This window comes from Rhincodon typus, chromosome 29 (genome assembly GCF_021869965.1).
Source record: "Rhincodon typus isolate 14 chromosome 29, sRhiTyp1.1, whole genome shotgun sequence".
In the NCBI taxonomy this organism is placed as follows: domain Eukaryota; kingdom Metazoa; phylum Chordata; class Chondrichthyes; order Orectolobiformes; family Rhincodontidae; genus Rhincodon; species Rhincodon typus.
The window spans coordinates 18,586,376-18,599,071 of NC_063360.1; the positions used below are offsets into that span (position 1 = coordinate 18,586,376).

General features: G+C 40.0%; 2 protein-coding genes across 5 annotated transcripts in view; one reads left to right on the top strand and one right to left on the bottom strand.

The window, feature by feature from the left end:
• The window catches only part of fzr1a (fizzy/cell division cycle 20 related 1a), a 40,091-nt gene extending 32,848 nt beyond the window's left edge, over window positions 1-7,243 (bottom strand). For 2 of the 3 annotated variants that reach the window (XM_048614183.1, XM_020522607.2), the window contains exon 1: window positions 7,062-7,243. The gene's annotated coding sequence lies outside the window, so the exon portion shown is untranslated. The remainder of the gene's footprint in view (window positions 1-7,061) is intronic. The other variant, XM_048614184.1, reaches the window with a different exon arrangement.
• A 116-nt stretch (window positions 7,244-7,359) lies between these two features.
• Window positions 7,360-10,904, top strand: LOC109922562 (protein ANTAGONIST OF LIKE HETEROCHROMATIN PROTEIN 1-like). 2 transcript variants are annotated; one of them, XM_020522610.2, is made up of 2 exons: window positions 7,360-7,734; window positions 9,633-10,904. In XM_020522610.2, the coding sequence occupies exons 1-2, from the start codon at window positions 7,573-7,575 to the stop codon at window positions 10,746-10,748; spliced, it is 1,278 nt and encodes a 425-aa protein (XP_020378199.1). In that variant the 5' UTR covers window positions 7,360-7,572; the 3' UTR covers window positions 10,749-10,904. The 2 variants fall into 2 exon arrangements, with proteins under 2 accessions (XP_020378199.1, XP_020378200.1); XM_020522611.2 differs by lacking the exon at window positions 7,360-7,734 and adding an exon at window positions 7,789-8,117.
• The last annotated feature ends 1,792 nt before the right edge of the window (window positions 10,905-12,696 follow it).

The following is a 12,696-nucleotide window of genomic DNA, read 5'->3' on the forward strand; positions in this document are numbered from 1 at the left end:
GTTTCGGGCCTAGACCCTTCTTCAGAAAGGGTCTAGGCCCGAAACATCAGCCTTCCTGCTCCTCTGATGCTGCTTGGCCTGCTGTGTTCATCCAGCTCTATACATTCTGTAATACAGCCAGGTGCTTTCAATTCACAGACTTATCCAAGATGGAAAACCAGAAGAATCTTCTTCACTGCTGCAGTCCAGTCCAGCAATCCAGTACAATACAAATGAATTATTAGAGGTTCCATCATTCTAATGAGGTGTTAAATCTGAATGATAACTTTCTGCTGTTCAAGTGGAAGAAAGATTCTAATGCAGTGTGTAATTTAAGAGCAGCAGAGTTCTTCTGATATCCTAACTAAAATTTATCCATCAAGACATCAAATCCCTGTAGTAGTCAATGAAATGTAATATGTTTTAAGCAGTCATAGCTGCTTTGTTTAAAGCGACAGTACTTTTAAAAATAAATTCAATGACTTTTAATGCTTTGGGAAATTCCAATGATGATGTTACAAATTGGAATCTTGTACAATTAACAAGTCAGCACAAACTTGTGATGTGAAGATAATTTTTAAAATCCAAAACTACAGGCCTATCCTGACTATGTTCCACTAAATCCAATAATGAACTACAAAAATCTTCAAAAACCTAAGCCATATCACAATACCCTATAGTGAAAGCTCCTCTCCAACATGTCTAAACCATCTCCCCCAAGCTGCTCTTCCAATTACTGCTTACCAATGCCCTTCATTGAAGATCACCACCTTAGACCACCTTATTAAAACACTATACCTTTCTCTCTGCTTTCGAAAGACCTCTTAAAATACACCTGATTATGATAACATGCATTCTTAAAATGCTTAAATTGCACAAAAGGCAATTTTTAAAAATTGAAATGGATAGCGAGGTTTCTCTCATTTGAGAAAAAACTACTCAATCTGCAATGCATTAGCAAACACATTTATTCTGCAAAGAAAGTAATTGATTCTCTGCAATAAAACCCTTCCTCCTGCACGCAAATAGTTTAAGAAAAAACATTTCTATCTCTAGAAATTACACAGCATTTTATTCATGCATTTGTCAATATGGACATTGGTGCTGCTGAGAAGAAAGCTGCGTTAAGCTGTCACAGATAAAACAAAACAAGGAACAACTGGAAGGTAACAATAAACAAACACAGCAACTGTAATTTTGAACTCCAGAAAAATAACTTTCGAACTGACTGATATAGCAGCTTCTATTTCATACCGTATACAGTTTGAGTATAAAGTTTAAGCTCTTGGAAACATTGTGTCTTAACTGACAAGATCACCATTATGCCAGCATTTGGACCATATCCGTCTAAACCCTCCCCATTCATATATATGTCCAGATGCCTTTTAAATGCTGTAATTGTACCAGCGTCCACCATTTCCTCCGGCAGCTCATTCAATACATGCACCACCTACTGCGTGAAAAAGTTGCCCCTTAGGTCTCTTGTATATCTTTCCCCTCTCACCTTAAACCTATGCCGTCTAGTTTTGGACTCCTCTATCCTGGGGAAAAGACCATAACTGTTCACCCTATCCATGTCCCTCAGGATTTTAAACACTTCTATAAGGTCACTCCTCAGCCCACCACCCTGTCTACATGCATGATTTTATAAGGTCGCCGTCAGCCTCCTACGCCCCAAGGAAAATAGCCCCAGACTATTCAGCCTCTCCTGATAGCTCAAAGCTCCAACCATGGCAACATCCTTATAGATCTTTTGTGAAACCTTTCAAGTTCCACAACATCATTCCTACGGCAGGGAGACCAGAATTGAATACAGTATTCCAAAAGTGGCCTAACCAAAGTCCTGTACAGCCGCAACTCCTATACACAATGCACTGACCAACAAAGGGAAGCTTACTAAATGCCTTCACTACCCTGTCTACCTGTGATTCTACCTTCAAGGAACTATGAACCTGCACCCCAAGATCTCTTGGCTTACTTCAGAAAACTTCGTGGTATACAATGTGCACAAATGATTTGAACTTTGTAGTCTATAGTGCAGTCTACAGCTCTGAAAGCAGTGAGGTTTTTCTTCACAACTTGCTTTCTGTAGACAAACCAAAAGATTGATTACTAGAATTAATCAATTACTTTATCATACCACCACACAACTGCCTGGGTGATGGGAATCAAACTAGATGAACAATGATCTTCCATGTCTAGCAATCCTTTTGTTTAAAGGTGAAGGGCCAATGGTTGCAGCAACTAGTTGCTATGAGAGCAATCCTCACTTTCCTTCTTTTAAAAGGTAGACTTTGAGCTCTACTGCTTTCACCAATCTTTTAATCATCATATGGCTTCATGTCATATTTTGTTTCATAATATTCTGTAAAGCACACTGGGATGCTTTATTAAAAAAAAGTGATATAAAAATGTTCCTGTTCTTGTTAGTAACTATTAAAGTGCATTGGCTCTTTCCAAAGTACGACTGATGGCAACACCATTTTCGCAAAATCATTGATTGGACTTTAAAATCAGATTCCTACTGGTACAGAATAGGGCTAATAAGGAGATCTACAGCATATAAAAAGGCCTTTCGACTCTTCGAGTCTGTGCTAGTCACAATCACCTAATTATCTCATCCTATTTTTCCAGCGCTTAGCTCATAGTCTAAGTACACATCTAAATACTTAAATGATTTGAGGACTTGTGCCTCCACCATCCTTAGAGATGGTGAGTGCCAGATTCCCACCACCCCCTCTCATCCCCAGTCACTGATCCTTCCATCTCAGGGAAACATTTCTTCCTATCTACACTATCTATGCCCCTCATTTTTATACATCTCAATCTCCTCTGCTCTAAGGAAAACAACCCCAGTCTGTCCATAACTGAAACTCTCCAGCCCAAGCAACATTCTGGTAAATTTCCTATTCAGTGCTACCACATCCTTCCTATAATGTGGATTCCAGAATTGCACACAATAACCTAGCTGCGTCCTAACCAATGTCTTATACAGATCCAAAACTTCATACAGTTCCAAAGTCACACAACACCAGGTTATAGTCCTACAGGTTTATTTAAAATCACAAGCTTTCTAAGAACTGCTCCTTTGTCAGACAAAGTGAAGAAAAGCATAGAGGCACAGAATTTATAGGCAGAGAGATCAAACATTCGTACAAATGGTGCGGAGTGGAATGTCGACAGGCCGAATAAGAAGTCACTGCAGGTGATCAAAACTTTCATTCCACCAGACTCACCATGGATTAGTCTTCAGAATCAGTCTCATTCTTGGATACATGCATCTCTATCAAGGATGGACACCTCAGTACCTCACTTTACCACAAGCCCACGGATAGCCTCATGATGCTGCACTTCTCTAACTTCCACCCCAAAACATGTTAAAGAAGCCACCCTCTACAGACAAGCCTTGCATATACACAGAATTTGCTCAGATGAAGTGGAACACGATAGACACCAACAGATGCTCAAAGACGCCCTCGTAAGAACAAGATACAACGCTCAACTCATCAATCGACAGTTTTGACGTGCCACAGCGAAGAATCACAATGACCCCCTCAGAAGAAACAGAACACAACTGAGAGTACCCTTCATCACCCAGGACTTCTCTGGAATGGAGAAACTACACCAAGTTTTTCGTAGCCTTCAACATGTCTATGACAAACATCTTGCCAAAGTCATCCCGAAACCTCCAAACCAACCTCCTTAACTTCAAACAAACAATCCTTTAACAAACCATTGCTCGCAGCAAACTACCCAACCTTCAGGACAACATTGACTACAACACCACACAACCCTGCCACAGCAAGCTCTGCAAGACATGAACACTAACTACCATCACATGTGGGAACACCACCCATCACGTACATGGCAGACAATCATGTGACTCAGCAATGCTGTCGACCTCACACGAAAGGCATGGATGACACGAGGCATGGTATATTGGTGAGACCACGCAGACGCTACAACAGATGAATGGACACTGAGCAACAATTGCCAGGCAGGAAAGTTTCCTCCCAGTCGGGGGACACGTCAGCAGTCAAGGACATTCAGCCTTCAGGTAAGCATCCTCCAGGGCGGCCTTCGAGACACACAACAATGCAGAATCGCAGAGCAGAAACTGACAGCCAAGTCCTGTACCCCTGAAGATGGCCTCAACTGTGACCTTGGGTTCATGTTGCGCTACATGAAACCCCACCGTACTGTTCTGTATTTGTAAAATCTTCTCCACTGTCCTGTTTTGACACCATCACCTTGGTAACTTGTTACGATCTCTCTACCTTAACTAGTTTGTTCAGTTTTGGATTACTTGTTACTTTGGTTAGACCCTCGGCATGCAACTCTTATAGCTATCATGTTATTTCAGCCATCTGGTGTGTCTCCAGCACCTTTTGTTTTTGTAATTATCTCTGCCTCAATTATTTGGATCATAAGTCATCCCTTCACTTGTTATTTGGCTAGTGATACTTTACTCACACCACTTGACACTTGCAGAGACTTGTTATTCGGCCTGTCGACACTCAACTCACACCATTTGTACGATCTTTTGATCTCTCTGCCTATAAATTCTGTGCCCGTGTACTTTTTTATACTTCACATGACGAAGGAAAGGAACACTGTTCCGAAAGTTTGTGATTTCAAATAAACCTGTTGGACTATAACCTGGTGTCGTGCGACTTCTGACTTTGTCCACCCCAGGCCAACACTGGCACCTCCACATCATTTGTACAGTTCCAGTATACTCTATGCCTTCTTGACCATTTTATTCACCTGTTCTGATGTCTTAAGGGACTGGCGTACATGCACACAAAGGTCTCTCAAATCCTCAGTGCTTCCAGTTCTTTATGAATTGCCTAGCTGACTCCACCCAAGTGCATCAGGTCTTATTTATCTGCTTTGAATTCCATTTGCCACTGATCAGCCCATCTGACCAGCTTGTCTATATCCTCCAGTAATGAAAGGCTGTTCTTATAATTCACCACACCAAATTTTCTGTATCACTTACTGATCGTATAAACCTACATTCAAGTCCAAATCATCTATATAAACTACAAATAAAAGGGTCCCATCACTGACATTTGTGGGACTCCATTGATACAGATATTCAGCCAGAAAAACACCGTCAGCCATCACCCTGTTTCTTGTCACTCAGCCAACTGTGGATTCAATTCAACAAATTTCCACAGTTCCTATGGGCTCTTTCCTTTGCTCCGAGTCTCCCATGTGCGACCTTTATCAAAAGCCTTGCTGAAGTCCAAGTAGACCACATCAAAAGCATCGTCTTCATCTGCACATGGTCACCCCTTCAAAGAATTCAGTTAAGTTGATCAGACATGACATTCCCTTAACAAAACCATGCTGACTGTTCTTGATTAATCCTTGGCTCACCAAATCAAAATTAATTCTGTCCCTCAGAATCGTGTCCGATAGTTACCACACCAATGAGGTTAGACTAACTGGCCTGTGGTTTTCTGGTTTATCTGTTCTTCCCTTATTGTGCCACACTGGCTGTCCTCAAGTCCTCTGGCAGCTCTCCTATGGTCAGAGAGGGATTGAAATTATCTCCTCCCTTGCTTTGCTCAACAACCTGTAATTTCATCCAGTCCTGGAGACTTATCTATTTATAAGCCTGTCAGACCACTCAGAACCTCCTCTTTATCAATGCTAATTTCTTTAATTGCATCACAGACTTTCTCTCTGATCTCTACACCATATCAGCCCCTCACTAGTGAGCATCAACACAAAATATTCATTTAGAATTCTATCCACTTCCTGTGGTTCCAAGCTCAAATTACCACTATGGTCTTCTCTTTCCCTTGCTACCCTTAATGTACCTGTAAAACAATTTAAGATTTTCTTTACTTTTACTTGACAGTATCCTTCCATATCTCCTTTTAGCTCTTCTAATCTCTTTTTTAATTTCCCTCTTGCATATTCTATAGTCCTCTTGGGTTTTTGCTGTTTTGAGCTTTAGTATCTGTCATAAGCCTCCCTTTTTCTCTTAATTCAATGCTGTATATCCCTCAATATCCAGTATTCACACAGAATTTGATGGTCCCACCCTTTTTCTTTATTTTAAAATGTTGGTCCTCTACTTTGTTTCTTTCTTGAATACATTGCACATTTCTGAGACACATTTATTTGAAAGTATCTGCTCCTAGTTCATGCTACCAAATCATACTTGACTTTATTAAAATCAGCCCTCCCTCAGTTAAGAACTCTGATTTCAGGCCCATCCTTGTCATTTTCTATAACAATCTTCAATCTAACAGAGTTATGATCATTGTCTGCAAAATGTTCCCCCACTGACGTTTCAACCACTTGCCCAGTTTGTCTATTGCATGAAGTCAGATACTGAGGGCTAACTTTCATTCATCAGTTCTCAGTAAATGCTGTCGGATCAGCTGAGCATTTTTTCCTGAGGTTTTCCTTTTTCAGATTACCAACACCTGCAGTTTTACTTTTCATCTTTAAAATAAGGCTTCATCTGCATTTTTAAAAAAAACCACTAACGGAAGGCCATTCCCTTGACAATGATGATATCTTAACCAATATGCAGGTAACAAAATTCACTGATCAGTAATCCCAATACTGGTGGTGGGAAATCTAAAGCCACAAATTGATTGCTGCATGGGTATATAATAGTGACAAGCAATGCAAAAGTAGTTAATTTCATGTGGATGTGAAAAATGGTTGGGTCATCTTAAACACATGAATGAATCCAAGTTATTTCTGATTTCAAAAAGAATTCAAAACATAAGAGTGATGGAGAACACACAGAAATGTTGCCCACGATACCAAAGAAAAATGCACTCCCTCACGTTGGCAGTGAAGCTGCATTATTCTTAATCAAGGGCAATACCAAATCCACAAAGAAGGGCGTTTCACAACAAATTAAAGGGAAAAAAAAAAGGACTGAAATCAGCAGGGTCTAGAAGAAACAACGCCTCGAGAGCACTGACCATGAAGAAATGTATCCCAATTTACCCAATACTGGCGGTGGCCATCGGGCACCTTCACGGAAAGGCAGCAACCGGCGCATTCCCCTCCATGCCCACAGTAACCCTTATCCCCCTCTATCATACCTGCAATAAAAGGCAGGAGGGGGAAACCTCCACAAAGCGGCGCGATGAAGACTCACAATGACATAACTGTCCGTGTAACTGATTCTCCACTGAAACGTTCTCCTCTCAGTCCCCCTTCCTACCCCTGCAGCTGCGACCGTGGACCCCTCTCCTGCCTGGACAATATGGCGACCGCTCTTCCGGCGCCGGGGCGACCGTTACCATTGTGACGTCACGCAAATTCAAACCTCCACAGGAAGTGCGCTATTGCCATGGCGACGCGACCAGTCTCCATGGTTACAGATCACAATAAACGATATCGGCAAAATAATATATAACAGGCTTTCCAGCGCGCTGATCCCCCAGACCATACTTTCCTATCCAGCTCTTATGAAGGGAATATGGTTCCGATTCGGAATGGCAGTGGGTGTGGGTGCTCCGTGTCCACGTCCCAGGGCCCGTAGCAGGGTTGGGAGGGGGGGTAACATTCGGACGCGAACACTTCCCAGGTCAGTCAGTCAGTCTGTAAAACATGGCGGAGGAGACAGTGCTGCCTATGATGTTTTTATTCCTCTTCCTGTTAATGAAACGCCGCGCTGAGTTTGAGAGTGCGAGCATCGAAAGGAGGAACGACACACAGAGGAGGCTGAGGCTGAGGCAGTATTTCCAACAGCGGCAGAGGAAAATGATTTTGGTACGGGGGAGGTTTTGGAGGGGTGTGGGGTGTGGGATTGGAAACTGAACAAAATGTGCGCTGCGACACAAAGGGCAGCAAAAAAAAAACATTTGGACTGGCGACCGCGCGTTTAATCCCAACGTTTCCAGCTCCTGTATAGAGGGCTCGAAAAATAAACAGAAGAAGAGCTATTTAGAGCGGCGATGCTTGTCCACACTCACTATCTTAACTCGTCCGCAACTTGAATCCCGACAGGAGTTTGTAATCCCAATCAGACCTGCAATATCCGAACAAATGCTGTAAAGTGAATTTGGCGGGCAGATGAATTTTGCATTTTTGGATTCCGTTACTTGAGAGGAGAATCTCAACTGAAATTATTGATGAGATTAAAATAGCGTAAGGTATGAAACACATTTAGCCCTACTTTTGAAAAATTCCGCAATATCCGATGAAATTGAGATTTGATCATTGATTCCAGATCAGGAGGTTTTTGTCTAGGCAGCGAGTTGTTTGGAGGGCATTAGAGTACCTCACCAGAAAATGGTCAAAGCAGAGATGATAATAGCTTTTGAATAGGAATTCGATAATCATTTGAAAAACAAACAGAAAATATATGGGGAAGACAGGAGAGTGGATCTGTAAAATTGCAACGTTCTTTTTCGAATGTCCATTTCTTGTTTAAGTTTATTCAGAAACTAGATAAACGGTGGAGGAGAGTAATTGTACAGAACAACTAGTTGTTCTCAATTAGGATTGGATTTAACTCCATGCCTGCATGCTAACTGTAAGGGCCTTTTTAAAATAATGCTGGTTTAGTGGGAATGTTCTTAAATTTAGTTACATTTGTTCCATAAATTTGTTAGAAGACGGAGAATTTAGTATTGCAGTTGGCTGTGATCTGGAGATAACTAGTTCCCACATCTGAATATATCAACTTCCCTCCCTCTCAATGCAGATCTTCAGATGTAAAACCTAATCTGAGTTTTAGCAGAGTGCATTTGTAGACAGGAACTGAAAAGTAGTCTATTTTTCCAACCAGAAAATGTGATTTGAAACATGTAGTTTTAATTTGACAACTAATTATCAAAAATTCTTTTTAGGATTTGAAAGTAATTATGAATTTAGAAACTTTTAAACTTTGGACCCTAAGCAAAATTTCAAAGGCTTACTTAACTATTTTATATGCCAAATCAATTTATTTTTCTTTTAAACATAACTGTGTTTTGATTGAGTCATTTGGGGTGGCATTTGTGCCCATATGAAATGAACATCGACAGCAGATTGCAAATCTCAGAGCAGAAATTAATTAGAGTTCAAGTTGATCCCTGTCTAAATTTGAGAGAAACAAATTACATTCAATTGCAAGTTTAAGACCTTGCTGAAAGTTATATAGTTTGTGAAATACTGTTATGTTTCTGAAGGCAGTACAATCTTATTAGGCTCCAGTAGCCTCATTCTTTCATTCCATCATTCTTTACTCTAGTCAACACTTCTTAAAAGAAACCTTTAAAATGTGGGTCCATACCTTGTGTGAACATACTCCTTGCTATGTAGTTTTATTATATTTTCTGGTGCATGCAGGTTTTAAATTAGCTTAGTTTGTTTCCCCTAGGTATAATAATTCAAACTTTTCAATAATTCATGCCTAATGACTTAAATAGAAATTTAATAAGATATTCATCCAGAAGAAAATCTTGACACCTATTGTGTTATCACATCTGAAGTGTGTTTCTTTTTAAATGCCTGTCGTGTTCATACACATTATGATATCATCACATAACAGCAAGCAGGAATTAGCTGTAACAGCATGTGGCTTGTATAGTATGACTTTTAAACAAAGATATCTCTTGAGTCCTGCAATATCATTGGATAATTAAGGAGTGCAATTGTAATAAAACTTTCTTTGATGTTTGCAGATGGTGATGGCACGTGGAGGTTGTAGGTGTAACTGTCGTACAAGAATCTGGTGTAAGCCAAGAAGTTCAGACTGGTGGGAGCGTGTGGTTATGAAGGACTTTCAGCCAAATGATTGGCTGGAAAATTTCAGAATGTCTAAGGAAACATTTTTCCATATTTGTAATAAGCTGAAACCCATGGTTTCTCGTCGAAACACTCACCTACGTCCTGCACTCCCCCTGGAAAAGAGAGTTGCAGTAGCATTTTGGCGACTTGCTACTAATGTAGAATATCGAATTATTAGTCATTTGTTTGGGATAGGTCGATCAACTGTCTGTAAATGTGTACGAGATGTATGTCATGCCATTGTGTCTCTCTTAAAGCCTCTGTATCTTAAGATGCCCTCTAATCAAGAATTTGAAGCAATAGCTCAGATGTTTGGTCGAAAGTGGGATTTTCCTCAATGTGTTGGCGCCATTGATAGTTGCCATATACCTATCATTGCTCCCCCACAGTACCACAAAGATTACCTAAACAAAAAGGGATGGCATTCAGTCGTGTTACAAGGTGTAGTTGATGACAGTGGGAATTTCTGGGATGTGTGCACTGGATTTTCTGGGAGTTCTCTTGATACAAAAATTCTGAGGAATTCTGATCTATGGAGAATGGCTACTGAAGGAAGGCTGTTCCCTGACTGCTCAAGAGATATTCTGAGAACGCCAGTGAAATACCTACTGATAGGCAGCTCTTCATATCCACTACAGGAGTGGCTCCTGAAGCCATATTCTGAAACAGCAAAACTAACACAGCATCAACTTGTGTTTAACTACAGGTTAAGCCAAGCTCACACTGTGATAGACGATGCATTTGGACGACTCAGAGCTCGTTGGCAATGTCTTCTCAAGAGGAATGACTGTAGCCTTGAACTTATTCCAACAATGATCACTGCCTGTTGCATTCTTCATAACATCTGTGAAAAGCATAATGATGGTTTTAATAATGACTGGCTAGGTGTTCTTGAGCAGGAGGAATTTCCTCAGCCAAACCAAGTAATGTCAGATAGTACAGTCGATAGGCAAGCTGAAGAAATTCGTCAGGTATTGTCTACATACTTTATGAGTCAAGAGGAAAGCTAAGTGTTAGCTTGAGGTTGTCATTGTAGCATTTATGGACACTGTAAATAATGTAAGATTTTTCAATTAGATTTTCATCATTGATTAGGAATGCCTTGATATTGTATACTGATATGCTGTAGCAATAAACCTATAATGTTATTTCCTTTTTTATTGTAACCATGGTAAAGTCCATTGCATTTTTTATAGTATTCCTGCCATCTTTCAGTAAGTTGGTTAAACTTGGAGCTGCTGAAGTCTGAATAGCAGTTGTGCTCTTGAAGATTATATTTTGCTTGTATATTTAGTTCAAGGAGTTTCAGTCAAGCTCAGTTTAACAACTATTTTCTGATACTTGAAACTGCTGTCTACAATTATTTGCAAAGGCCTTCAAATAGAAACTTAAAAATCAAAAGACAATAATGGATTTTTGGTGTGGACAAAACGGAAAATCAAAAATGCATAAGTGAACTACCAAAGAAAGATACAGAAAGCACATGGGTTAGTTTAATACCTCAGATTGAAAACTTTAAAAGCCATTACTAAAGTATGGCAAAAAAGCACACTAAAAACACAACACAGAAAAGTTTGCAGAAAGGAGAGAAAAACAAAACAGTTTTCAGGAAATAGTTTGTTGAGGGTAGAGTGAATTTTATATAAACCATCAAATTCCAACTCTAACAAATGTTTTTAATTTAAAAAGTATTTGCTAATTTAGTGTATACTCAACTGTTTACATGCAGATAATTGCATGTATGACAGCATTTACTGAATTTAACAAGTAAGGGGTTAGTTTCATAGTGCTAAAACAACCTCAGGGTGAAAATGTTAAAAATGTAAAACTATGTCCTGACTCTCACAACTTGCACAAAAACACATACACTTGAACCAAACATGCAAAATACAAATTACAGAACAAAGGAGATTAAATTTGACTAAGTTAAAGATCAATAAGAATAAAATGATAAGTAAGAGTTCACTGGTTATAAATGGCTATCTGGTCTGGCTGTAGCTATCCGATGACTTGGCTTCATGGCTGGCAGTTTAAGGTTGTAACTGATGTCTTCTCCTTCTGAAAGTGCTGCTGTGGAAAGTGAAGCCACCTTTTGAAAGTTTAATGCCTGCTTACAGGAAGATAGATGCAATCAAACTCAGCAGACAGGGTTCAAAGCTTAAATGGAAGGAGAGAATGGTGGCATCCGTTCACTATAGGAGCTGATGTGATGTCTGCCCAACTCCCAAATTCAACATCCACAAAAAAGTTGTCATGTGACTTTTGTTGGGTTATCTCATGTCTGTAGTTTATCTTTGGACAGTCTGGTATGCAACCAAGATAATTTTTTTTAATGTCCTGTAACAATTGAATTTCTTACGCTTGTCCCAATGCTTTGTTTATAGCAAGGCAATAAAGACTCAGGTCTTCTGATTACTGTGATGACTATGTTCACTGTATACTGACATATTGATTATCGTTCAAAAGTATGGGCGTGCCATCTACCTGGGAATTGCCTAGGAAGGTTAAACTTCAATGGTAAACCTTTGAGAAATGTGAAAGACTCGGGCTCAAATTTTTACACTATGACCTTTTTCATTTACCATGTCCTGGAGTTCTGTGTTTCTGACTTGAATGTCTAGTTCTTGACAAACATGGAGCATACCTGATATGGGAGCTTTCTGCCCCAGCACAGGATCAACTTTGGAAGACAAACCATGTCCCCTTTTTACTGCGGTTACTGCCATACTTGAAGGTTTAAAGGTCTAAGCTTAAGTCTTAAGAAGGTATGGAGAGAAGATAAATATGTATGTAAAGGGTTACGATTAGGTAACTGGTTTAGGGGGTTGGCTGGAGTAAGTGAAGCGGGGTAGGATGGTGATTAATTGCGGGAAGAGATAGGGGGTTAGTTAGGTGGGATTAGAGTGTCCAGTAGGTGGAAAAGTGGGTAGGGTCTCAGGAAAATGGGTGAAGGGATTG

Bases quoted from the DNA above. Each gene is read 5' to 3' on its own strand.
- LOC109922562 (XM_020522610.2), top strand. From the start codon at position 7,573: ATGGCGGAGGAGACAGTGCTGCCTATGATGTTTTTATTCCTCTTCCTG. The intron at 7,735-9,632 runs GTACGGGGGAGG...TGATGTTTGCAG, and splicing joins GGCAGAGGAAAATGATTTTG to ATGGTGATGGCACGTGGAGG.